The sequence below is a fragment of the Vombatus ursinus genome, unplaced genomic scaffold (genome assembly GCF_900497805.2).
Source record: "Vombatus ursinus unplaced genomic scaffold, bare-nosed wombat genome assembly UNPS02014798.1, whole genome shotgun sequence".
Taxonomy (NCBI): Eukaryota; Metazoa; Chordata; class Mammalia; order Diprotodontia; family Vombatidae; genus Vombatus; species Vombatus ursinus.
The window spans coordinates 47,854,877-47,882,754 of NW_020954576.1; the positions used below are offsets into that span (position 1 = coordinate 47,854,877).

Here is a 27,878-nt window from a genome sequence, read left to right on the forward strand (position 1 = left end):
GTGACTGGTCTGGGGGTGGAAAAGCAGGGATTAGAGAACGGATTAATAAAAGAAATGAGGCAGTGGAGTCTTGGGACTTTAGCTTTTCTTTCAGAAGCATGAAGACTTGATTCCCATCTCTCTCCCATGCTCCACTTCTCTGCTGAGATACTCCATTTCCATTCACAGTGTTTGGGGTTGAGAGCTACAGGTGACATTGCTGGCCATTGTGCTGGAATCCTAGGGTGTGCCAATTTGTTTGTGTATGATATAGTGAGATAATATCGGTAAAGTGCTTTACAAACCTTAAAGTCTATGTGTAAACTATTTTGTTATTTTTGTTTCTGTGGGTGTTTCTATAGGTGCCTAAATCATCTTCATTCTTGTCCAACAGCATTTACCAAGTCCAAACTGCCTATCTCACTGTATGTGCACACATACTCTGTGGGTTTGGGCAGCTGGGCCCGGTCCACACAGGGCTAGAATGACGTCATGGCTGGTAGCCCCCAAAGCCACTTCCCAAGAGTAAAGAAAAGAAAGGAAGGAAATGCCTATCAGAAGTTCCACTGAGGAAAACAGAGAAACCCAGGGATGGAAGAAGGGGTGGGGATAAGGGTGGGTCAAAAACATCCTAAAAAAGAAGAGGCCGTGGTGGGTTTGGGTGTGCGGGCGGAAGAGGGGGGATTGGGGCATGGAAAACCAAGAGGCCCCCCAGGGAACATGATCTTACTGAAAAGGTACGTCAGGGAAAGTAACATGAAATGTATCCCTGGCAGAAGTATCCCTCAAAGGATCCACAGACTTCAAAGACCCAGCCACGTACAGGCAGGCGTTACCTCCCTCTCCCCGCCCTGCCCCCCTTCCCGCTCAGGTGCTGAGTCTGGGACCAGAGCCACGAGTTTGACCTGGTCTTCCACTCCATCCCTCCACTAGCCTGAGGCTTTATTAAGGCGGATGCACGCCTGCTCTGAGCCACTCGCCCGGAAAGGGACCCGGGTTCCAGGAAAGGTGGTAACGCAGCAGGGACAGAAGATGAAGATGACAGAGCCCAGCAACCAGGTATCTTCTTTGGCTCTGGGGGGTGGATGCTGAGCTTGGGAGGTTGGCTCGGAAGGCTAGGTTTGGACGGCTCTTCATCCACTCTAAGACACAGACTGCAAAGGCAGATTAGCGGGAGGGGACTATTCTGGAGAAATCCCAGAAGAGCAGGGCCGGGAGCAGCCGAACTCCCACGCCAGTAGGACGGGAGGGCCGCAGCCAAGGCGCTGATTTGCTGGGAGGCCTCGGGGCGCGAAGGGGGAATAGGGGGCGCCGGGACCCCAGCATGCAGCAGCCGCCACGAAGTCCCGATTTCCCATCTCCGCCTCTCCGCAGCCTCCGTCCCTCCTCCCCAGCCGCGTCTCATAAAGCACAAAAGCAAGGAGGGGGGCGGGGCTGGCCGCCACCCCGCCCCCTCCCCAGCCCCGGGTTGGCTGCTGCCGCTGTCCATCTGCATTCTATTTTTGGTGGGGTGGGGAGGCCGGGCCGCCCTAGATCACGTTTGCTGTTAGCAGCCAACCAGTCCGGGCCGAGGCTGCGGGTGGAGCTGCTATTGGGGGCTAGGGAGCTCAGCTCCCCCTCTCCCACCCCTCCAGCCTGGGTCCCCCACCCCTCCACGCCCGGCTCCGGGAGGTATATCCTGCCTGCTCCACCTCCCCCTCGTGGAAGCGGAGCGGCGGCCTCCGTGTAACGCGGGGGCGAGATGTAGCGAGCCCGGCGCCGTGGCTGGACACTCGCCTTGGCGGGCGGGTGGGGGGCGCGGGGGGCCCGCGGAGGACAACGACTGCGAAGGAGGAGGAGTGATGAGAAGAGGGGGTACCCTGCACCCCCCCCAAGACCGCCAGCCCCAGGTGCCCATCATCTTCTTCCAGGGCCGAGGGTGGGGGGCAGATAACTACTGTTAAGTCCAGGGGTTTTTTTGGGGGGGGTGCAGTTGCAAGAATGTAATCAGCTTGCAGGAGAGTTTAAGTGGTGGTGGGGAGGAAGGGAGTTTACTGTTACCCCTCCCTGCCCCCCCCATATAGGTCTGGGCCCTGAACTGTGGTACTGATCCCCCCCCCCAATTTCAACCCTTTTGTCTCCTGCCTTAGGGCCCCCTCCTGTACTCCTGTGGTGGAGGGCAGGGTAAAGGAGTTAAAGGGAGATTTCGTCAGCAATGATGTTATCCCAGTTACTTGAGTTTGCTCCATCTCCCAACAAACTAGAGTTGAGGTTGATTATGTTTGGGGTTGTTAGGGACAATTAGGATTGCCCCCCCCACACACACACACACAAACTCACTCACTCTTTCTAGAGAGCCTCATTGAATTGGCCTTCTGGCGAACATCGCGTAGGACTTATTGCCAGGGGCTCTCTCTTAAGACAGGATAGACAGGAACCCCCAGAGCTACAAAGAGGTGCTGCATTTTTTTTTTTTTCTGTTTGTATTTTTATCTGTGCTTGAGCAATTTCCATTAATCAGCACGGACCCACTGGAGCTTCTTCTCTTCTTTCTACAAGCTCCAAAACCAAGAGGGGGAGGGCTGGGGGAAGGAATCCGCACTAGAGACAATGTCACCAATCCACTTTCACCACCCGGTTAATGGAGAGTTGACTGTACTTTTCTTTGCAACTCTGTTGATTCTCAAGGGCAAGAGTGGGCAGAGTTGAACCTGTCCTCAGCCTGTCTCTCAGCTTTCTGACTGACAGCCTTGCCCTTTTCTCCCATGGCCTTCTCTAATCTTTGCTATTTATGTGGCCAGAGTCTTAGAGGGGCCTCAGACTCACTTCTGGAAACTCCTGAGGAGAACATCGTGCCCTCCATTATTGGAGTCTTCCTGTTCTTTTGTCTCAGATGTCTCATGGAAGCCTAATTATCTCACACTGCCATGTGGGTGGTGGAAGCTGCTGCCCCTTTTTCACCCGTGGGGTGGCTATAGTATAGTTTAACCCCATGTGAAACACATTCATTTTGACAGTGAAGACTTCTAGTACCTTGAATTGCCAGGAAACAATCAGGAGGACTGAATTTGTTCCTGCCCACCTCTGGCTGCTAAGAAGGCAATTCAGAGAGTTCTGAACTGTCTACCCAACCAAAGGCTGAGGCCAGGACCAGGTTCCTAGCAGGCCCTATTAGGGGAATTGGTTACTATTTGGGGAGATGAAAAAGGAAATTCCCCACATTTCTATTCAGATGAAGTATAGTTAGAGTACTTAAATAATCGGAGGGAGGGAAATCTGAGGGTGACTAAACCTACTTTGGAGAGAGAGTTCCCCATGAATGTTTTAATTTTTTTCCCCCCTTCTCCTTCCCCCTTAAGGTGTTCAGCATAGGTTCCTGTGACTTTAAATAATAATCAGAGATTTGGAGAGGTCCACAGTCTTCCTAGGAAAGTAAGGGGACAGCCAGAAGAGAGAGCAGAGGCAGGGGGAAGCTGTGATCCTCCCTGGAACCAGTATAACTTCAACAGTGTCATAATACCGAACGTGCCATCTGCAAGAAGAGATTCAGAGGAGCCGGGTCCCAGGCTGAGCCTGTGTTTTGAAAGACTCAAACCCAAGCTGCTTTCCTAAGAGAGTAACCACTGGGATCCCCTTGCAGGACAGCCTCAAATTTGGTTAGGCTCTCCTCAGGAATCAAGTGATGTGGGGTGAGTGCACCTGCTGAGAACCAAAGAAGATAAGGAACTGTGGTTGTCCCCCACCCCCGGACAAGGAGGGGACTGGACCGCTATTCCAGTTTGGGAATAAGGCATTCACACCCCTAGTGGTTGGCTGCTGAGTCCAGTGGGGTGTGTTTCTTGTTTTCCTTCCCGATTGTGGCCTCAGTGCTTGATGGGGCTGCCTGTTGGTGGAACAATCTTCACAGTATCTGGCGGGAGCAAAGAGCTGTGGGAGACGGCCAATGAACCTGGGCTCTCCCTGGGACTCAGGTCTCTCTGGAGTTAAAAGGGAGAGAGAAAGAGAGAAATTCCCATTCTCCCCTGTCATGTCCTCCAAGCCAGAGCCAAAAGACCTCCACCAACTGAATGGGGCTGGCCCTCCTGAGCTGCCCTGCCCAGCAGATATCCCTGGACGGGAGCCACTAGCTAGCACCTCTGAGTTCCTGGGTCCAGATGGGGCAGGAGTGGAGGTGGTTGTGATCGAGTCACGGGCCAATGCCAAAGGGCTTCGAGAGGAGGACGCCCTCCTGGAGAACGGGAGCCAGAGTAATGAGAGTGACGATGTCAGCACTGATCGTGGCCCTGAGCCGGCCTCTCCCCTCAAGGAGACCTCCTTCTCCATTGGGCTCCAGGTGCTTTTCCCTTTTCTCCTGGCTGGCTTTGGGACCGTTGCTGCAGGCATGGTGCTGGACATTGTGCAGGTAGGAGTATTGGGGAATACCAGAGACTGGTTACCTTGTACTCTGAAGGAAGAAGCTGGCCGTTCTAGTTTTCCTTTTAGCCTCCATGGCAGGGGCATTCATACCCAGAAGCAGCGTCTTCCCAGAAAAATCATTTCCCCTTTGGACAGGATCCTTCACTCTCGCTCTTATTACTGGCCTCCCAATGATTTTCTTCAGAAGCCTCTGGGAAGGGAGGGGGCTGTGTGGAGCCAGGGAGAGGGTAATAATTGCCTAGCATGCACAGGCTATGGTCTAGTGCTCTGGTGTGGAAAGAGGTAGAGGGGCTGTTGCTAACCCTCAGGGTGGGCCCCTTTGTGGGCCCCAACTCAGCTGGTTGTGTTTGGCCTATTCTACCAACCCTCTTATCCATTCATCTGGGCCTTCAGGGGGTCCCAGCAGGGATCTTAATCTTAAGCCTTCCTTGCTAGGCAGGGATTTGGCTGGATGACAAGGTGGGGGAGGAGATTTTGTTTGCAGTGCCTAAGAAGGGTCATGAAATGCTTTCTCACCTGCCTGTCATCTTGGCACAGTCTCCTTAAAATTATGCACATACAGGCTAGGATACACACAGTGACAGGAAAAGTATCAGCACTAATTATGCTAAAGCAAAATGAAGAGGAAAGATGACCAGACCTGAGTAGGACCAAGACATCTATCTGCCTTGGTGGCTTCTCATTACGCTGGTGTGTAGGACTCGGGGTGGGAACTGGAAGATAACAGAGTCGAAGATTTAGAGCAGAAAGGTCTCCTCCTTTACAGAAGAAGAAACTGAGGCCCAGAGTGGTTGAGTGATTTTGTCCAGGGTCCCCTCAATGATAAGGAAGGAGGCAGAGCAGTGATTCCAACTCAGATCCTCTGACTAAGTCTAGTGTATAGTCCGTTGACGAGGAAGCCTAAGCAAGCCTGGAGCTTTTTGTGTGTGTCACAGTAATGGGGTACAGGATGTGTCAGGGAGACTGTACTACTGGGTGTTCTCAAAGGGTAGGATATTTTCTTAGCTCCTTGAAAGAGCTGAGATCTGAGTTAATCAACAGAACATATCAAATTCCTGCTGTGTGTTGAGCCCCTGTGCTATAAGGAGGTATAAAGGAAGAAATCTGGGCCGTGTCCCTAGAAGCTTAGAGTCTTGTAGTGGAGATACCAGCCCTCCCCTCAAACTTCTTGGGCTGATGGAAGGAGAGAGGTGGCCCTCACCCTGGGGAGGCTTCCAGCCTAATGGGGCAGACATGACTCCCATCTTTGGGGAGCTCTCAGTCTATGTGATGTTGACCATAAAACATCCCTTGCCATTTCCAAGAGAGGAAGGGGTTCTGGGACTACTGAATTTGTTGGAAGAAATAGGTCTGCGGCAGGCAGAGGGCATCCCCTTCACCCTTCTAGCTCCACAGAAGACATAGGAAATAGAAAACTGGCTCCTGCTTTGCTCAGGGACATTGTTAGCCTCTCAAACAATGCCCAGTGGCATCTCCTTTGGCTCATACCCCAATGGGACCATGGAGCCAACAGTTCCAGATAGTTCTGGCTAAATCTAGCCAGCATGCCCACCCCCTGACCGCCTTGACTCGTGCCCTTCGTGAGGAACTCTGCAGCTGCTGCTTCATGGCTGGGTGTTTACAAGGGAGTCATGTGTTCTCCCCACCCCCACCATCCTGGGATTTGTTACCCAAAAGGGAAAGCCAACTGGAAGGTAGGAGAACTGAGCTATGGGTTCTCACCTGTAGTAGTTACTCCGTGCCCTACATTGTCAGGCACTTTGTAAGGCCTTAGAGATAGAATGACAGAGAAGGAAACAATGGGTCTGGTTTGTTAGTTCTCAGCCATTTCTGAAAGGCTGGTCATCACTGATCCACATGCTTTCTCCCTGATTATATTTTATCCTGTTGTAGTTTGGTATCTGTCACTAGGCCTGCAACCTCATTTAAGAAGGGAATTCTGGAGGAGAGCTAGGGTTGGGTTTAGTGGCCCCGGTATCTATTTGAGTTTGACACCATTGGTCCGAAGCTTGGAGCCCATGAAACATTAGGATGGCAGGAGCAAGAGGGGCCATCGTTTCTTTGAAGAATAGGGCCACCTAAATGTTGTGGTCTGGGATTCTCAAAGGAGTCTCATTCGGCTTTCCATGCCTCTTTTGCAATCCCTCTTACTCACCCAAACTCAGAGGATTCTAAAGCTAGAAAGACCTAACCCTCTATCGTGCGCTTCAAAGCCCATGAGAACGAGATAATTGAACTGTGAAGAGGTAGAGGGAGGAGGGGTCAGCCCCTGCCAGAGAATGAATGAATGAATGTCTGTAAAAATATACTTTTCTCTACTTTGATGCCTCTGCTGGTTGTCATGTATTTTCTGTGAATGACAATGGTTCAGGAACAATTTTGTAACAGAGAGATCTCTGAAAGGGAATCGGCTGCCTTGGGAGAAAGGGTTCCTTGTCCCTGTCCCCCTCTTCCCCCTGCCCCAATATGAGGAGTTGAGTTGACCCAACCAGACGGCAGCAGCTGGGCACAGAGCAGTGGGAACAAGAAGAACTTTGGTGATACAATAGGAAAGCAGGAACACATGGAGGGCAAGGGATGCTGTGACTTCCATTTGGGCAGTGGGGACTGTCATCAGATTTCTAAGGATTTCAGAATTGCAGAAAGAGAGAGATGGAAAGGACCTCAGCAGCCATCTAGTGCAATCCATACCCCCCAAAGTGAATCCTCATAATAACATATCAGACGAGTGGTCAGCCAACCAGCCTCTGCTTGAAAGGAGGAATGCTCGCTCTCTCCAGAGGCAGCGGATTCCCTTTTGGAGAGCTCTCTTTGTTACAAAGTTAAGCCCAAATTTGTCTCATTGTAGCTAATACCCATTGCCACTGATTTTGTCCCCTGGGACCAGACAGACGAATCTAATGTCTTTTCTGTATGACAGCCTTTCAGATACTTTAAAAAAAAAAACCAACCCACTCATGTCTCCCTCTGACTCTTCTCCAGATTAAACATTCCCAATGCCTTCAGCTATTTCTTTTTTGACATTACTTAAGATTCTTCACCAACCCTTACCTTTCTCTGGCTTCTCTCCAGCTTATTATCAAAATCCTTTTTAAACTGTGGCACCCCAAACTGAAGACAGTATTTCAGATGTAGTCTGACTAGAGCAGAGTAGAGAAAAACAATCACCTTCTTATTCTTGATCTGGGCCTCTCCTCTTTTTCCTCCCTTCCTTCTGAAACAGAACTAGCCTTCCTCTTTATTTATCCTGGATCTGAGAAATTGGAGAATGGAAGAATTCCTTCTGGGCCAGGCCTGGGAGAGCTAGACAAACCCCTAGGGGCTTTGCACACCCAAGCTGAAGCCCAGAGCAGCCCTGGGCATTCGGTGGATGTGGTAGAAGATGGGGAAAGGTGGGTTTGCCTGCAGGATATCATTCCCTCTACAGCTTTACCTTTGGAGCTACTGAACTGGCTGCCTGTACCCCAGCGAAGGGTGCACTTGTAATCCCCTCTTATCTGTTACCCTCTTCACTCAGCTGCTCTAGCCCAGCAGCTGGAGTGAGATAAGGGTAAGGGCTGAAGGCTGGCAGTCAGAAAAGGAGGGAACAAACAAGTGAGCTATGTACCTCTCCCCACACAGGGAGCCCGGAGCCTCCGTGATGCTTAGGAGGGGAGGCAGCCCAGGCTGGCTGGATCCCTGGGGGTGAGCAGGAAGGAGGGGAGGTGTTCTGGGTGGCTCATCAGAAACCTTGGATCCAGTAAACACTCCCTGGCTGCAAAGTTCAGTTCCCCTGGAAATGACCCAGCAGACCCAGTTTCTCCTCTCTTGCCATCCGAGGTGGTCCTACCACTGTTGCTGCTACTGTTCAGATGGAGCAATGATCTCATCAATATCTATCATTCAGTCAGTCAGCAAGCATTTATTAAGCATGCACTTTGTCCCACACACTCTTCTAAACACAAGGGATACAAAGAAAGGAAAAACAAAAAACCAGCCCCCTTCTCAAAGTGTGCACAGTCTAATGAAGCAAGCAATTAGATACAAATATGATTAAACACACAATATATATAACAAATAATATACAAACATATATAGCTTATAAATTATATATACTCTTATAAAGTATATATTATAAGTAAGATATATTTATCTTATAACTTATTCAATATATGATATATAATATATGGCATAATACATAATAAGATATTTATCCTATAGCTTAAATAAGATATACAAGCATATATCTTATTTAAGATATATATCAATTGTACAGAGTTGTTTGCATATTATATAATTGTCGTATGATATATATGTGTGTATATATATATTTGTACATTGTCGTTTGCATGTTGTCTCCTATATATCTATATGTAGATATATAAATATGTACACACATACATACATTACAGGCAATTAGGTGGTTCAGTTGTTAGAACATTTGGCCTTAAGTCAGAAAGACCTGAGTTCAAATGCTTCCTCCGATATCTTAATAGCTGTATGACTCTGGGCAAGTCACTAATCTCTCTAGACTTCAGTTTCCAGCTCGCTAGGATGGGGATAATAATAGTAGCTACCTCTCAGGGTTATTGTAAGGATAAAATTAGAAAATATTTATAAAATGCTTTACAAACCTAAAAGTGTTATCTAAATGCCAACTATTATTATTATTATTATTGTTATTATTATTTTACTCTGTGTTTTTGTGGGTTCTGCTGCTTTAGAATTTGTTTAGAGCCATTTTTTACAGGTATATGGAGGGGTTTGGGGGAGAGCTCAAGCTAGTCACTGCTTTCACTCCACCATCTTGGCTCCGCCCCTTATTATTGTTATTATTACAGAATAAGAGAATCAACCTAGGGAAGGCACTAACTGGCATTAAGGGAGATTAGGAAAAAGCTTTTTATAGAAAGTAGGACTCTAACTGGGACTGGAAGGGAGCCCGGAGGTAGAAAAGAGGAGGGAGAGAATTCCAGGCATGTGGACAGCCAGTGAAAATGCTTGAGTGGGGTAATGGAATGTCTTGTTCAAAGGACAGCAAAGAAACCAGACTCATTAAATCCCAGAATACCTGAATAGGGAGGTGACGTGGTCAGCCCCGCATTTAGGAAGATCTCTTTGACAGCTGAGTGGAGGTTGGACATGAGTGGGAATCTTCTTGAGCCAGGGAAACTAACCAGCAGACTTGACTAGCAGTAGTCCAAGCATGAGTTGATGAAGGCCTGAACCTGGATGGTGTCAGTGTTAAGAGAAGGGAAGGGGAGAATATTAAGATATCACAAAGGTGGAATCAACAACACTTAAGATATAAGGAGTGAAAGAGTGGGTAGCTGAAGATGACACCGAGGGTGCCAGTCTGAGTGACTGGAAGGATATGATGCTCTCCCTCGGAACAGGAAAGTTAGGAACAACAGATGGTTGGGGGAGGGTTGGAGGGAGAAGGATAGAGGAAGGGGAAGTGACCCAGCATTTATTAGCCACCTATTCTTCTGCGCCAGACTCCATGCTAAGCACTATACAGATACTATCTCATTGGATAATGAGTACAGTTTTGGACATGCTGAGTTAATTTCTCATATCGATGGAACATCCAGTTCCAGGTATATAATAGGCAGTTGAAAATCTGACTTTGGAGGATAGGAAATAAGTCAAAAATGGTTAAGTAGATTTGGGAATCATCAGCATAGAGATTATAATTGAATCCATGGAAGCTTATAAGATCACCAAGTGAAAAATACAGAGGGAAAAGAAAAGAGGGTCTTCCCCAGCACAAGGCCATGAGAAATAGCCACGGCTAATGAGTATGACCTGGATGAAGGTCCAGCAAAGGAGACTGAATAGTGGTCAGACACATAGGAAGAGAACCAGGAGAGAGTAGGGTCATGAAAACTAAAGAGAAGAGAGTGATTGACTGTCAAGCACTGTGGAAAGATCAAGAAGGATGATTGAGAAAAAACCATTAGATTTAGCAATTAAAAGATCATTATTGACTTTCAAGAGAGTGATTTCAGTTAGATGATGAGACTGAAAGCTCGACTTAAGAGAGTTAAGAAGAAAATGAGAAGCAAGAAAGAAATCTGCAAGTATTGTGGATAGCCTACAAGTTTAGCCACAAAAGGGGAGAGAGATATAAATGATAGTTGACAGGGATGGAGGAAAGTAGTGAGAGGTGAAGATGGGGGAGATGTGGGCATGTTTGTAGGAAGAAGGGAAGCAGCCATTCTGGGCATTCTCTCTGAAGATACAGGTCACAGTTGATCCATGCCTGTCCATTGTGGGCCTCTATAAAGATCTCACCTCAGTGCTTTACTTAGTACAGCAGTAACCACCCTTGGCTCTCAAAAGCTATATGCCAGAAGGCCACAAGCTCTGACAGGTTCTATCATGCTTGAAGGGCCTGGAGGATGGTCCAGCCTGGCTAAATCTGGAGAAGTTCCATACCAGTGGGCTGGCCCCTTGGTGATGAATTCTTTGATCCTGGCAGCCCTAGGGGATGTGATGGGGATGTAGCTGACATTCATATAATATGTTTGAGACTTAAAAAAGAAAGCCTTGATCTCATTTATCTCAAAGGGCATTAGCTCATTAGCAACCTTGTGAAGGTAGGTGCTATAGGTACTGTTAACCCCATTTTATATATGAATGAATCTGATTCATTTCAACAAGCATTTTATTAAGCACCTACAGTATGCCATAGTACTAGGCACTGTGGATTCCCAAAGAAAAATGAAAGTCCCTGCCCTCAAGAAACAACAGGTACACAGATAAATTAAAAGTATACATATGATAACTACGGGAGGGGAAGTAATCTAAACTCCTCTTTCTTTATGTTCCTTTGAAGTCAACATTTAGCTGGTGCTGATTGAGAGCAGAGTCCATTGTTCCAGGCTTAGGAGAAGATAAGAAATTTAGATAAAGCCTAGTCCCTTCCTTCATCCCTGACTTTAATACAGGCTCTAATTTCCTTATTTGTTGACTACTGCTCTACCTTCCCAGCTGACCTCTCTAACTTAAGTCTCTCTTCACCTAGTCTGACCTGTTTATCAATGGGAGGCATAGAGTCCCCTTTGTGTGTGTGTGTGTAAATATTTTATTGATTTTTGAAGTGTTTTTTTTAAATTTCACTGTTAATTTCCAATAATTGCCCACCCAACAGAGCCTTCTCTTTGACAGAGAGTACAGTTAATCAAAATAAACCACTGTGTCTAGCATTGTATGACTTGTTCCACAGCATAGTCCTCCCTCCCCAAGCAGCGTCATACTGGCGCGCGGGCACCCACACCCACACACACACACACACGAGGAGGGAAACCTGACATATATTTGTTAAATATATTTTTTGTTGTACCAATTGTGGGCTCAGATTTCCATATTGGCTTCCTATCACCTGAAGCCTGGAGGAACAGAAACCAAAGAATGCCTCCTTTGAGGAGGTGAGAAAGAATAGCATTCTCACCAGGGATCATAATCTGTACAAAGACGTGGAAACGGGAAATTTAATATCGTGTACATATATAGGGAACAACAGTTGAACCAATTTGGGGGTGTTGGGTTGGAGGGGGTATGGAATTTGTTAAGGGAAAAATATGTGAATTTAGCCTGAAAAGATAGATTGGATCCAGATGTGAAGGGCTCTAGGCACCAAAGAAGTTTGCACAGAGGCAGGAGGAAGCCTGCCTTAGGGCACCCAGGCAGTACAGTGCTTAGAGTCAGCACTGGATTCAGGAGGACCTGAATTCAGATGTGGCCTTAGACACTTACTTGCTGTGTGACCCTGTGCAAGTTACTTAACCCTATTTGCCTCAGTTTCCTCAACTGTAAAATGAGGATAATAATCACACCTACCTCTCAGGTATGTTGTGGAGATGAAATGAGATAATATTTGTAAAAAGAACTTAGCACAGTGACTGGCATATAGCAGACACTGATATAAATGCTTATTCCATTCCCCCTTCTCCTGGTGACCTTTACAGAAATATGGAATTTAGGAAGAGGAAGATCATGAAGGGAAAATAATGAGTTTGGTTTGGGATATGTTGAATCTAGACTTGGGGGAAATCCAGTTGGAGGTAAACAGCAGCCAGTCGGTGATACAGGACTGGAGCTCAGGAGTGAGATGAGGACTGGATGTGTATATTAAAAAGTCGTAGAGATTAGAGGTAAACCCATGGGAGTTGATGAGATCACCAAGAGAGGCAATAACCATCGAAGAGGGCCCCCAACTGACCCCTGGGATAGAACCACACCTAAAGGGGAGGGCATGGACTAAGAAGAAGCAGATGGGCGGGAGGAAAACCAAGAAAGAGTAGTGTCCAGAAAGGAAAAAAAAGAAATTATACAGGAGGGAAAAGGAGGGCATGGTCAGCAATTCTAAATGCTACAGAAAGGCCAAGAAAGATGAAAAAATGAGAAGACGTTAATTGACTTTCCCCTTAGTCACCTACCTACTAAATGTTGAAAGTGGAGTTGGAACCAAAATCTTGTTGATTTCCAAGTTCAGTATTCTATAAAGTAGGGAAGGGTGCGAAAGAGAGGAGAAATAATGCCTTAGCCTACCCTACCTCCATCTTTTTGTTGTCTGCCTCCCAGATGGGTTAAGGTTGGTGGAATCGCGTAGAGGAGAATAAAGGAGCTATAACCCCAATGTCCCCATCCTAGCATTCTACTTACCAAGCAGAACCATTGGACTATAGGCTTGAGAGCTGCAAGAGACCCTAAAGGTCATCTTATTCACACACACACACTCACACACTCATTTTACAGATAAGGGGTTAAACAAAAAAAGACAAAAAGGGGTTAAACAGTTAGTCCACAGTTACACAGGAAGAAGTGACAGCCAGGATTCAGATCAAGGTCCCCCAATTCCAAATGCAGCCTTCATTTAACTTTCTGTGCTACCTTAAGTTGATCTCTGTTTCTCCAGCTTTGATGGGGTGGGGGAAAGTAGCCTGGATAGTCACTCATCTGTTGAGAGAGAGAGAGGGAGAGGGAGAGGAGGTGAAAGGTGGGAATGAGGCTTGAGAAGGTGGAGTCGGATGGAAAAGAAACATCCTTGACATTGATGGTGGAATTCTGCTGAGGCTTTTGTCTCCCCCAAGCAGAGGCCCAGTTGGCTGCACCCTTGTGCTTCTCTTCACTCTGGACCCCACCTGCTATCAAGGGGTTTGTTTGTTTTGGGCTTACCTCTTGCCTTCTCCCTCCCCTCAGATGTGGGTCTCAAGCTGTGCTTGTGCTGTCTGGCCCCTTACCCCTAGCGCCTAGAGGGTTCCTCAGGGGGTGGAGGCAGGCTGAAGGGCAGGACACTCCAGCTGCCTTCTGAGGGAGGATGGACAGGTTTCCACTCCTCACTTCCTCCCTGTCTGATCACTCCCAAGTGGGTCCTCTTGCTGCTCCAATATTCTTCCCTTCTTGGCTATGAACTTTCTTCCCTGCCATGGTTGATAGTGGGTTGCCTTTCTTCTTCCTCTCCCTAGGGCCAACTCCTCCTAGAGTGGTGAAATGTTTAGATGCTGGAAAAGTTAAGGGTCAGAAAGATATGTAGGGGACCATGGTGGGAAAGGGGGGACTTAGGGAAAGAGAGAGTATAGTTGAAAGGAGGAAAGGTGGAGTGAGAAGTGAGGGAAGCTCCCAGAGAGGGCTACAATCCCACCCTCTCCCAATTCTGAGCGTTTCAGAGGTTTGAGGCTTAGAGGTTATCAAAGTGGAATGGGAATAGGGTACATTACCCACATGGATGAAAAGGACTCTTCAGATACTCAAGACAGAGGCAACACACGGGTGTCCATGTTCCAGGAATAGAGCAGATCTTCCTAGAACTTACATTTTTCCATCTATAGAAAGAGCAGGAAGACGTGGGGGGTGGTTTGGCTTTCTGGCTCCAATTCATGGGCAGCCACTGGCATTTGAACCAGTTTTTTCTAGGTGAGCAGGGTGGGTCTGAACTAGACCTCAGGGAAAAGAAAAGCCACTATTTGACTTTTGCTGTTTTCCAACCCACTCTTTAGCCCTAGGGCCCCACCACTTCTAGCTCTAAGCTCCCTATTTCCCCTTTTCTCCCTTAGAAGCTGAAGTTTTTTGGCCTAGGGTAACTGCCTTCTGAACTGCCAGATTTGGGGTAATGGAAGAAGATTGATACTTGGAAACTAAATGTGTACTTAGGGTGAGAGGAAGAATGACCCCAGTTCATGAGAGTGTTGTGCATTGTGGGGAAGGGGTGGGAATTTCTGTTCTTTTGGGGCTAGGCTATTCCCAAGGAATTAGGGCATGCCAGGGAAACCTGCCTGTTGGAGCTTCAGTCTGTGTTAGTTAAATGGTTATTTGGATAGTAGGATATTTACACCACTATTAGTTACTTATTTGGAAAGACAGCATAGCCTAGTGAAAGAACATGGACTCTGAGTCAGGAGAAACAAGTTCAAATCCTGCCTTTGACATTTATTAATTATGTGACCATAGCTAATGAGCCTTAGTTTCTTCATCTGTAAAATGGATTGGGTTGCCTGTATTATGCAGTTGGTTGTTTTGAGGATCAAATGAGATAATGCATGTAAAATACTATGTAAATATTAGTGAATAATGATATTGGAGTTAAGGCTTATAACATAGGCAAATAAATTATATAAAAGTATGATATGTACATGAGAGATACAAAATAGCTGACATGAATATAGTGCTTTAAGATTTGCAAAGCTGTGTGCGTACATTCTGAGTCTCACAACAACCTTGTAATAATAGCTAACCTATAGCACTTAAAGTTTGCAAAGCACTTTATGCCTATCTCATTTTATCCTCAAAACAACACTAAGAGGTAGATGCTATTATTATCACTATTTTACAGATGAGGAAATGGAGGCAGATTGAGGTGAAGTGACTTACTCAGAGTCATACAGCTAGTAAGTGTCAGGAGTGGGGTACGAACACAGGTCTTCCTTACTCAAAGGCCAGTGTTATTTCTAGTATACCATTTGAGAGCTCAGAGAAGGAAGAGCTTATTTCTAGTTGGAAGGATTAAGAAAGTCTGATAAATGTGTAATTTTGTCGAGGCCTTGCAAGATAATATAGTGTTTCAACAGGTGGAAAAGAAAAGAGTAAGAACATTTAAGGAAAAGGAACAAAGGTAAGAAAATCTGTGAAAGTAGTAAAGCATAGGGACTCTTTTGAGGAATTCCAGGTTAGCTAGAGCACAGGGTATCCAAATAAGAGCATCATGAGATAAAGCTGAAAAGGTAGTTTGGGACCAGGGTTTGAAGGTCTTTGAGTGCCCAGAGCAAAAAGTTCCCTCTGAGTGAATGCAGGCCCTTCTCCTGTGCTTGCTTCCCCATGGTAAGCCCTATAATATCCTCCAGCAGCTACCCAAGGTATGGGGCAGAAGGTTCCATCTGACCAGCCATGGTGGCTGTCAGCAGCAGGGAGAGGCCTGGGAATGAGCTTCCTTATAGGAGGGAAAATAGATCTTCTAGAATGAGAAAGGGCTTAGGGTAAAGGAAAGTTTTGAATTTAGAAAGGCAGCATATTATGGTGGGGAAAGTGCTGGATTTAGAGTCGGAGGATTCGGGTTTGAATTTCATCTGTGTCACTTATAACCTATGTGACCTCAAGCAAGTCATTTAGTTTTTCTGAGCCTTAATTTCCTTATTTGTAAAATGGGAAGGTTCAATTCGATGGCCTTTTCTAATTTCCCTTGCTGTTCTACATCTATGATACTTTGATTGGTAGTTCCCATTGTCAGGAGGGAGTCCACTATGATAATGTGAGGTTGACACCATTCCTGGTCAGGGGGAGGTGGAACAGAAGAGAGAAGAATGATGGGAGGGGTTTTTTCCCTACCCCCACAGAACTGGCTTATCTACTTTGGGAGATGGAGAAGGAGGGGGACTGGAGGCCCGGTGACAGGAAACTAGAACACCAATGGTATGTACTGATTGTGTCCAAGAGCAATAGTTCCTCCGAGGCAGGTGGTGAAGCCTCTCCAACTGAGGCAGACCATGATTAACCCTTTTTCTTGGACATAGCTCTTTAGGCTAAAGAGGGACTCATGTTTCTCTACCTTGGGGAAGGTATCCTAATTAGAGTGCCATGAGCATGGACGTTGGGGTGTCTGGCATCGGGTTTGGGAAGCTGGGGGTATGTGTAAATATCTCTGAATGCCCCCAGGAAGATCCTTATGTCCGTGCTAAGGGTGAGATCTAACACTAATGAAATTAGATGGGGGAAGAGGGTGCCTCAAAATGGGAGGAAGGGATCTACTTCTTTCACGCCTTGTAATTCTCACTCTGTCTCTTCCTCTGTCCTGAGTCTTGTCCTTAACTCAGAGGGGTCCAGGAGGAAGGGAGGTATATAGAAGTCAATGGAACCCAACCATATTGGTAAGAGGCCCAAGAATGCTGCCTAATCCTATCCTCCACCTTTTACAGATGATGAAATTAAGATAAAGAAAGGAAAAAGGTACAAAGGGGAGCACAGTCAAGCTAAGTCTAGAATTCCTGGTATGTTTTCCTTTGTACCTTGGTTACTCGTCCTGACTGTCCAGCCCAACCCTCAACCCCAGGGCCTGCCATTTGAGATACTAAATAAGGAAACCAGAGTTTTCCCCTAGACACCAGAGACACCATTCCTCACCACAGACAAGGGAGCTTTGGCTTCAAGCTAATGTGCAAGTGATTCAGTTTTAGTCCAAGCTCAGGTAGCTTCCTAAAGCAGCTAGCTACCTCCATCCCTGGAATCCGGTGGCTTCCACACATCTCTAATCCACACCCTGTCCTCTGGAGGGAAATAGGTAAGAGGATCAGGAATGAAGGGGAGGGCGGGTCAGAGGGAATCTAGCAATCCAGGGATAACATGAGTAATGGCAACAGCCTCGGCCAGGTCACTTCTGGACTGTTCACCAGTAATGTGCAAGGATTGACTCTTAAAGCTTCTCATCCCATGAACCTAGGTTTAGGGGCAGCTAGGTGGCACAGTGCATAGAGTTCTGGCCTTGGAATCAGGAGGACCTGAGTTCAAATCCAGCCTCAGACCCTTGACACTTAACTAGCTGTGTGACCTTGGGCAAGTCACTTAACCCTGATTGCCTAGCAAAAAAAAAAAAAATACCATGAACTTAGGTTTTTTCATTCCCAAATCCAGTGTTCTTTCTCCTATATCATACTGCCTTTCCTAATTAGAGGAGAAGGAGGTGGGAAAGGAAGACTCTTTGAAGACTGGTACTTGGTGGTCCTGAGGCCTTAAATGGGTAGAGGGAAGGCAGCTGGCCCTGAAGGGGTGTTTCTGCAACAGAGCAGCAAAGCTTTGGAGAAAAAAACCAAACAAAGCTTCTAATCTGCTCAGCGCCAGACCTAAAGAGCCCAGTACAGAACAGCTGAAACAATAATGTGCAGGGACAGCGCTGGGGAGAAATGGAACTAAAGGCAAATTAGGGCAGTGGGCGGGGTGGGGGGGTGGGGGTTGAATGGGCAGGTTGAAGGGGATCCAGATAAAGACTTCAGCCTGAACAAATTCCACAGACATTTATGATGCACCTACTATGTGTAAGGCATGACACAGGCCCTGCCCTCAGGGAGTTTTCATTCTACTGGGTTATGAGAGGGGAACAACCTGTGCACACATAAGTCGATTTAGGGAGCTGGGCAGGAGAGGGCAGGAAAGGTATCTTGGAGGAGACATATTCTGAGATGAATCTTGAAGGAAGTTAAAGATTCCAAGAGTCAGGCAGAGGAGGGTATACACACCAGGCTTGGGAGATGACCTGAGAACATATGCAGAAGTAGGAGTTGGGCGGTTGAGTTCATAGAGCAGCTAATGAGCTGATTTGGCTGGAGCCTAGAGTGTAAAGGAAAGTACCACAAAAGACAGGAAAGGTAGGCTGGAACCAGATTGTGGAAGACTTTAGATGCTGAGCTGAGGAGATTCTGTTTTAAACAAAAGGCAACAACAGATTGAGTCACCCCAGGGTTTCTAAGCAGGGGAGACATGGTCAAATCTGTGCCTTGGAAAAATTAGTGGGGCCTGTGTGGAACAGGGACTTGCAGCTGGCATATCTTTCCCTTTCACATACTCTCTATTTCCACTATTTTGCTGTGCCCCATATAATAAACTGCAATTCTAGCCACTATGTCTTTGCATAAGGGGTCCCACATTGCATGTATCTACACTACCCCCTCACCTCTGCCTCATGGAATTCCCATCTTTCTTCAGAAAGTCGTGACTGAAATACGTCTTTCATCTGGATGCCTTTCCAAAGTCTCCCTGGTGTTTGTGCCTTCTTCCTCTTGAAATTATTTCAGATACCTTTCTTTTGTACATTGTGTTTACTTATCCAGTGTCATAGCTACCCAGTAAAGAACTCCTTTGAGCTTAAGAACTGATTGTTCATTTTTGTCTTTGTAGTTGTGGGGATGGGAGGCGTGCCACTGACTTAGTTTGGTGTTGGGATTGTGGGGGAAAGGTCCTCACTCCCATGCTGATTTCCTCCATCCTTATCTTCTGCCCTGCTCTTATACCTGGACCTTCTTCCTGTCTTGTAGCACTGGGAAGTCTTCAAGGATGTAACCGAGGTCTTTATCCTGGTCCCTGCACTCCTGGGGCTCAAGGGGAACCTGGAAATGACACTAGCATCAAGACTGTCAACAGCTGTGAGTATCCAAGGGTTGGGCTGTGGAAGCATCCATGGGAGGACCTGATTCTATTTAAGGCTTCAGGAAGGCCCTGATCCAGGATCAAAGACTAGAGAGTGGCTGTTCAGTCCAGACTGGTGCTCTGGGAAAGAAGATAGAAGAGGTGGAAAGAGATTTCAAGTTGGATGTCTTTCCTGTTGGGAGCTCCCTGCTTCCAAGCATCTCCCAGGCCCTGTCTTCAGGCAGCCTGGTCAAATTCTGCTCCCGTCTGTCCCCCTCCCCACGCTCTGGGGCCACCTCATGACTGTTTGTGCAGCTTTGACTGGATGGCACCGTGCTGATTCCTTCCCCTCCCCTCCTGCCCTGCGCAGATGGGGGCCTTCTCTGATCTCCAGCCCAACTCTGCAGCTGGGACTGGAGTAGAGCCAGTACCGGCCAGCCCCACCCCCAGCCCCCATCTCCTCTTCCCCGAATCAGTTCTTCTGACTGTTTATTGAGCACAGAGACAGGGGAACAAGAATGGACTGAGGGGAGGGGGCTACCAACTCAATCTGCATTGAGGGTTCTGGGACAGAAAACCCCTGGAATGGATTCAGGGTCCAGGAACCAGAGCGTTGAAGTTCATAGTGAGGGGTGGTAGATGACAGGAGTGACTGGCACCATCTCCTAGCTCACCAAAGGGGCCGTGTTCCATCTGCATAAAAAGGAGAGAAGCTAGGTTGACCTATCCTAAATCTAGCCCAGAGCCCATCTCCGCTTCTGGCCCAATGTTACCTCTGCTTATTAGGCACTCTGCCAGTGCAGTGGGAACTCACCTCCTGCTGGGCTCTGGATGCCTAACCTTCTCTTATCAAGGGTGGGGAGGGGGGTAAACTTCAAAGCCAGATATTGAAGCCATCCTGACCTAGTCTGGGAACACAAAGCTGGAGCTCAAAGGAAGGTGAGTCATCTCATCTCTGCTCACTGAGGCTACAGAGGTAGGAGGACAATGGAAATTCCTTCACCTTAAGACCCTAAGCACTTTAGCTATAACATTGAAAAAATAGCCTACAGTTACATAGTTTGCCATTGATTTTATACTATAATAGATATTATATTATAGATTATATGTAAACATTATAATATAATAGATATTATAATATAATTTACCATTCATATTACATAGAGCTTAACATGGTACCTAGCATATTGTGGGTGCTTAATAAATATTTGTTGACTTCACTTACGAGCATTTTAAATCTGTTATCTTATTTGAGCCTCATAAGAATCCTGTGAAGTAGGTAGTTCAGTTATTAGCCTTAAGACCAAAGCACTTTTTGCTATAATAATATTGACAATAATAGCCTATATTTATATAGCTTGCCATTTATATGTAACATATATTATAATGCAATAATTTAGCATTATAGCATAGTACCTGGCACATTGTAGATGTAATAATGTAATAATTTTTACCACATTTACCACAGTACCAGCACATTGTAGGTGTTTAATAAATATTAACATTTTTAGATCCGTGTTTCATTTGGACCTTATAACAACCCAGTGAAGTAGGTGTGATAAGTAATAATAAGTAATAAGTAAGTAATAACCCAGTTATTATCCTTAAGACCCTAAGTACTTTTTGCTATAATAATATTGAAAATAATAACCTATATGTATATAGCTTACATTTATATATGATAGATATTATAATTTACCATTGTAGCACAGTACCTGGCACATTGTAGGTGTTTAATAAATATTTGTTGACTTATAAAACATTTTAGATCTGTTGTCTTATTTGGGCCTTATAACAACCCTGTGAAATAAGTAATTCAGGTATTATTGTCCTCAGTTTATAGAGGTTCAGAGAGAAGAAGTTCCTTGGCCAGGGTCATAGAGTATTAAATGGGTAGGGGAAAGGACCTGAGACTCAAACCCAGGCCTCCTTTTTGCACAATTCTACCTCCTCCAGGCCCAGGTTCTCTTTATCAAAGAAAGATCCTGTGCCTCTCCCCGACACTCATGAAACTGTGGCAGAGCTTGTAGGCTTCTGTCCCATGCCCTTTGACCAGGAACTGAAGGGCTTCTTACAGACACTTGGAGTTGGAAGGGTCTTTAGGGGGCTTGTTAGTCTGACTTCCCATCCTATCCTAGATGACAGTTCTCTATCTCTCACTTTGAACCTTCTTCCCTTTGCCCTGCCAGGCCAACATTGGGCACATGGACACACCAAAGGAGCTTTGGAAGATGATCACTGGAAACATGGCCCTTATCCAGGTGAGTGTGAATAGAGGACAGTAGGGAGAGAAGGGTGGTGGGAGCAGGCAGACCTAAGCAGAGAGGAAGAAATCCCTAGGGAAGTGCTGAGCCCTTTGGGAGGGAGCGCCTCGGCCCAGAACAAGATGACTTAGATATAATCTAGCATCTCTAGAGCAGAACGTGGTTCCTGAGGTGACTTCCATTGCCTCGCTGAGCTGGCTTCCACCCAAAACAGCACTGAGTGGTAACCAAGTTACTCAGGAAAACGGCCAAAACAGAAGAACCTGAAGGATCACCACATCTTCCCCAGGGGCTTCTGTTCCCCAGGGCCATCCTGAGGATAGAAGGACAGTTTGATAACATAAAGGAGCTACAGAAGAGGAATTGGGAATGCTCAGACACCCTCTGCTTCTGTCATCCCAGAGCCACACAAAGCCTTGTAGATATGGGGCTGGGAGTCCACACACCTTAGTGGTCTGCCCAACTTCCCCTCAGTGGGTCTCAACTCCATCCCAGTAGAGAGATCCTATTAGTCAAGGACCTAAGACCAGAAGGAACTTTAGTGATCATCTAGGTCAAACCCCAAATTAACATAGGAGACAGAAGACCACAACCGAAGTTCAATGCCATGTCTTAGGCATCTGCTAAGTGAGGAGGTCTGTGTTAGTTGGCAGCAAGGGACCAATTTTCTTTTTAAAGACATAGCCCCTCCTCCTGAGGAACTAATTTAATTCAGTCTGTTCAACCTTTACTAAGCACCTACTGTTTGCAGAGCACTACTGTATTTGGAGATAACCAGAGTTCAGCAGAGATCCATCCCCTACCCTCATGAAGCTTTCAGTCTCATTAGGGAGGTTGTAACACAGACTATAGTGAAAACTATAGTGAAAAGAAAATTTACAGAAGTCCATTAAAGAGGTACCAAGTAAAATATTACATGAATGAGCCATTGGTACCAGCAGGGGATCATGGGACACTTTCTTGAGGAGGAAGCAGCAGTTAAGGTCTAAAGGCTAGGAAGTAATTCAGCAGGTAAGAGGGAGAAGAAGGAACATTCAGCCACAGGGCACAGCATGAACACAAGCACAGTCAGGAAAATGTAAGCTGTTCTCTTGCCCAGAGAGCAGGCCTATTTGGCTAGAGCATGGAATGTGCATGGGTGAGCAGTGAGAATAAGATTGGAAAGATAGGGAGGTACCACGTGTTGAAGGACCTTAAATCCCACACAGAGGAGTTTTAGCTTTAGTCACTGGGGAGCAGAAGAGTGATATAACCAGGTTTATGCATAATGAAAATTATTCTGGTGGCCTTATGAAGAATGGACAAAATGAAGTATGGGGATAGAGAGCTAGAGGTGGCAAGACCTGTTAGAAGGCTGTGACAAAAGCCAGGGTGAGTGGCAATGAGTCTCCTGTACTGGGAAGCAGTTGAGAGAATGGAGGGAAGGGGATGGTTACAAGAGGTTTTGCAGAAGTGGAATCCACAGGTGTTGGGACATAGAAGTGATTGGCTGTGAGAGATGAGGGAGAGCGGTAGTGAAGAATAACTCCAAAAGTTTCAAACATGGGAGACTGGGTGAATGGTAGTAACAATGACAGAAATGGTGGAGGCAGGAGCAGTTTAGGGGGAAAAATGGTAAATTTTGTCTTGGACATGCTGGGTTTGAGGTGCCAGCTTGGAGTTACAGGTTTGGAGCTGGATATGGATTTGGCAGGCATCTTCATTCCCATGAAGCCGTGGGAATACAGGAAATGGGAAAGATAGAGAGAAAAAAGTTAAGGATGGACCCTTGGAGGACACCTACCTAAGGGGCTGGGAAGGGAACAAAGACAGAGGAGGGGTCAAAGAGGTTGGAAGAGGCAAGAGAATATTGCATCAGCAACAGCATCAGCTGTTTCCAAGAAGTCAAGGAGGATAAAGACTTGGAAAGGGCCATTGAATTTGGTAAAGTCAGTCATTAATGGCATTTGAGAGAGGAGTTCTGATAAAGCAGGTGCAGAAGCCAGATTGCTGGGGGGGTGAGGAGAAAGTAGGTGGTGAGGAAGTTGAGATATCAGGTAGAGACAACTTTTTTTTTTGAAAGGGAGGAAAATGTATTTTAATAAAAATTTATTGAGTACTGACTCTATGCTCAGAAATGTTCTTAAATATTATATAGGATGCAGAAGAAGTATACACCGTGGCCATGCTCTTAGGAGCTTACCGCACAGACAACCTTTTTGAGAGGTTTAGCAGGGAAGGGGAGGAGAGAGATGGAACGATCACTGGCTTAGGGTGGAAAGACCGATGGACAGCTTTTGTTTTTTTAAGATCGAGGAGTCCTGGGCATATTTGTAAAATGAGAAGGAGCTAATCAATCGACACTCATTTCTTGAGCACTTGCAATATGCCAGTCATTGAGCTACGGATATAGCAACCAAAAAATGACTTGAGTTTATGTTCTCTCAGAAGACAACATGCATACATTTAAGTACCGGGATAGGGCCTGGACCTAGATTATAGAGAACTCCGACATGAAGAAACCCCCTCTACTAATCTAGGTTGGCACCTTCTCTGCAACTTAGTCTTACAGGGGATTTTAACATTTTGTTGTACGCCATGGATTCCTTCTCAGAATAACATTTTTAAATACGTAAGATAAAATCCATTGGATTGGACAGAACACCAGTTATATTGAAGTAAAGAGGTCATTTAATCCCTAGGTGAAGAGCCCCCATCTTAGAAAGCTGCTTAGAGCAGTCAGTGACTTTCCCAGAGTCACCCAACTGGTTTGTGTCAGGGGCAGACCTAGAACTTGGGTCTTTCTGGCTTTAAGGCCGTCCCTCTATCCACTACAGCCTGATGTCTCTTTTCTTTTTACACACACACACACACACACACACACACACACACACACATATATTATGTATGTGTGTATATATACACATGTATCTATTCATAAATGTACATCTATGCATATGTATGTATATCAAGAATAAATACAAGGTCATTATATCCAGGGTAGTCAAGGAGGACTCTAGTAATTGGAGAGCTCAGGAAGGACCTCATGGAGAAGGTGGTGCTTGTGCTAAGTTGTGGAGAAAGTGAGGGATTCTATGAGGTGGAGGTGAGGAAGGAGTGAATTCTGTGGGCCTGTAGCAAGGAACAGAGCCAGGGATGATTTCTGAAGCAAGGTTCTGGAGGAAGCAAGAGGGAATGGTATCTTGGGCACAGGTAGAGAAGTAAGCTATGCTGAAGGGTAGGGGTGCTTCTGTAAATAGAGGGAAAGAAGGAAGAGAGGGTGGGAAAGGAATGGAAGAGGGGACAGGCGGTGTTTACACCGAATTACCTAAATCTCATGAAGTAAGAGGCTAAATGTTCTGCAAAAAGGGGGAGGTAGGAATGGAAGATGGTTGGAGGCTTGAGCAAGGAAGAAAAGAAATAGAAGAGTACTATGAGGCATGATTCAGGGAGCCAGTAAAAGTGGGGCGCTAACACCATCCTAGCTCCTCAGACTGTTGGGAGACAAGAAGTTTGAGATCCTTTGAAGAGATAGTAGGTAAACACTAAGAGAAACTGTTTTTCTTCTTTGTGGACTCACCCACGCTCCCGAGTCTTTCTCATGCTTCACCACTTGCCCCAGGTGCAGGCCACGGTCGTGGGCTTCCTGGCCTCCATTGCAGCCGTCATCTTCGGCTGGATCCCTGATGGTCACTTCAGCATCAGCCACGCCATTTTGCTATGTGCCAGCAGTGTGTCCACTGCCTTCATTGCTTCCCTGGTTCTAGGTAAGAAGCCAACCAGGGGTATTTATTAGAACCCTCACCATGCCCGTATGCCAGCCTGACTCTGTTACTCCTCTTCTCCCCCCACCAGGCATGATTATGATTGGAGTCATCATTGGCTCCAGGAAGATTGGGATCAACCCTGACAATGTGGCCACACCCATTGCAGCCAGTCTGGGAGACCTCATCACGTTGGCACTACTGTCAGGCATCAGCTGGGGGCTGTACCTGGAGCTGGGTGAGACTTTGCTCTCAGGGAATTATTGGCAAATAAGAAGGAGTCAGGGTTAACATTATGAAGCACCAAGGCTGTGTCTAAACATGTGGCCAATGTGCCAGTTGACTAAGTTCCCTGGGCTAGGAATGGGAACCTTGCCAGGGGTTCTAGAAATGTGCACATAGTTTTCCTCTGTTTACAAAAGCTCAATTTGAAAGCAGTTTTTAATGTCCATAAACCTAAAGAATCAACCAAACAGTCATGAGCATTATTTTCAAGTACCTATCATGGGCCATGCCTGGCACGTGGTCTATTCTAGACCCTGGGAAGACAAAGATAAAGGAAGAGAATCCCTTTACTTAAGGAGTTTACATTCAAACAGAGGAGATGATACACATCTGTGTAGGAATATGCAAAAGAGATACAAGACAACCTGGGGTGGTGGGGGGAGGTCAGGGGAAGGGAGCAATGAGGGAAAGGCCCTAGCAGTGAAGGGACCCAGGAATGGCCTCTTGCAGACAGTAACACTTGAGCTGAGCCTTAAAGAAAACCAGAGATTATAGAAGGCAGAGTTAAGGAAGGAAAGCATTTCAGACATAGGGGACCATAGCCAGGGCAAAGGTGACATGCAGTGTGGCATGTATAGAAGGCCTGTATGGCTGGAGTTCTTGGAGAGGAGTAATCTGTAATGTTCAAGATAACTAGAAAGACCTTAATACTGATCCAAGTGTCAGTGGGAAGGTGGTGCACTGAGAAAACATGGGATTCGTAGGGAGAGGACCTGGATTTGAACCCTGGCTCTGTTACTTAATGACCTGCAATTTTAGACAGCTCTCAGTTTCCTCATTGGAAACTAGAGGAAACTAGAATCTAGTTGGACTAGAGGACCCCTAAGCCCCCTTCAAGTGCCTAAATCTATGATCTTGCTGCAGGCTTAGGAAGATTTAAAGTTGACTCTGAGCAGGGATAGAATAAGGAGGTTTATCACTGTCCTGAACGGAGGAACCAAAAGAAGATGTTCTTAGATGAAGGGGAGGAGCAGGATCTTGAGGGAGTATGTAGGACGTGGGAGCCCAGAGATCTGAATGATCCTGGCCAAGGCCCCTAGCCCTCCCCCCTCCCCCATCAGGGCTTTCTTATTTGTAAAATGAGGTTAATACTGCCTGCTTCACAGAGGTCTTGATCAAATAAGATAATGTATGTAAACCTTAATGGTAAATAAAAGTGAGCCATGATGATAATGATTATAGGAGTCAAAAGGAGCTAAGTTACTTGAAAGTGCATTGAACAGTATAAAAGACCAAATAAACGTAGAGTATTATTATTATTGTCATCATTATTATTCATTTGAAGAAGTGATGACATTTGAATTCAAATTAAAAAATAAAACCAAGCCACCCGGCATAATTCATCATTCTTCTGAAATGCCTTTGGTCCCTCTCCCAAAAACTGCTCTCATTCTGAGTCTCGGAGAAGATGAAGAGCATTAGCTACAGAACCCCCATTCTTCCTAGCGGGACAAAGGGTGTGGGTCACTGGGTGAGGCTGGGATGAAGGAGGGGTTGGGGGTTGGGTTCTTCAGAAGATGGCTGTGGGGCCAGGAGTGACAGTACTCACGACTCTCTTTCTGCCTTTTCCCAGAGGGCCGGCCGTATATCAACCCTCTGGTATGTGTCTTCTTTGTGGCTCTGCTGCCTGTGTGGGTGGTACTAGCCAAGAGGAGCCCAGCCACTCGGGAGGTGTTGTACTCGGGATGGGAGCCAGTCGTCATTGCCATGGCCATCAGCAGGTAGGGTGTGTGTTCCAAGGAGAACCCTCCCCGAAGTCCATGGTCCTACCAGAATCTTCCTGCTTCGGCCCTAGAAGGTGGGGATAGACAAGAGACTTAGGTTAGTAGTAGTAGTTGGTACTTTTTGGGGAGTGCTTTCTCCCTTAAAGCTGGTGAAGGGAGTAGTGGGGAAGGGTGGGGGATATAAAAAGTGGCTAGCCTAGCATAAGTATGGCTCAGTTGTTCTTCGGGTGCCATGGTGAAACTCAATCCATAGTAGACTGACCAGAAGCACCTAAATATGATCCTATGTCCTGGACTGGGGTGGGGGGTGGGAAGGTAGCAACTAAAAAAATGAGGGACCCTAGGAAACCACCTGGTCTGTTCTTTTCTGAAATCAGGGAAGTATCTCCTAGAGGCAGAAGCTGGTGTCTCAAATTTATCTGTATGTCTGCTCATCTCTTACATCCCCACAGTGTAGGGGGCCTCATCCTGGACAAGACTGTCTCTGACCCCAACTTTGCTGGCATGGCTGTCTTCACTCCAGTGATTAATGGTGAGCTCCTAGCATCAAATGCTTTGAGGGAAAGGATTAAAAAACAGTGATTTAGATAAACTTATTGAGGTTCGTTTCCTGGAAGAGATCCTTGGTTCTCAGTTCTAGATCTCAGACTGGATACTCTGAGATTATTCTGAGGCCTATTTGCATGGTCTTGGGCTAAGGGTCAGCAAACTATGGCCCTTAAGCCAGCTTCCCACCTTCCTATGTCCCTTGAGCTAAAAATGGTGTTTACATTAGAAAAAAAATTTTTTTATTGAATTTAATAATGTAAAAACCATTCAGAGCTCTTGGTAATAGGGCAATTTGTTGACTCCTGATTGGGGCATAGACATAGGGCCTTGCTCTGTGCCTGGTGCCT

At 46.3% G+C, this 27,878-nt stretch overlaps 1 protein-coding gene across 2 annotated transcripts in view; it reads left to right on the top strand.

Moving 5' to 3' along the window:
* Nucleotides 1-958: 958 nt before the first annotated feature.
* The window catches only part of SLC41A1 (solute carrier family 41 member 1), a 39,916-nt gene continuing 12,996 nt past the window's right edge, over nt 959-27,878 (top strand). Inside the window, exons 1-8 of one of the 2 annotated variants that reach the window (XM_027871608.1) lie at nt 959-1,038; nt 3,318-4,360; nt 18,876-18,983; nt 21,156-21,227; nt 24,832-24,976; nt 25,065-25,211; nt 26,832-26,979; nt 27,435-27,514. In XM_027871608.1, coding sequence (XP_027727409.1) covers nt 3,902-4,360; nt 18,876-18,983; nt 21,156-21,227; nt 24,832-24,976; nt 25,065-25,211; nt 26,832-26,979; nt 27,435-27,514 — 1,159 coding nt within the window. In that variant the 5' untranslated portion in view covers nt 959-1,038; nt 3,318-3,901. Of the gene's footprint in view, nt 1,039-1,777; nt 1,869-3,317; nt 4,361-18,875; nt 18,984-21,155; nt 21,228-24,831; nt 24,977-25,064; nt 25,212-26,831; nt 26,980-27,434; nt 27,515-27,878 lie in introns of those variants that run through there. The other variant, XM_027871607.1, reaches the window with a different exon arrangement.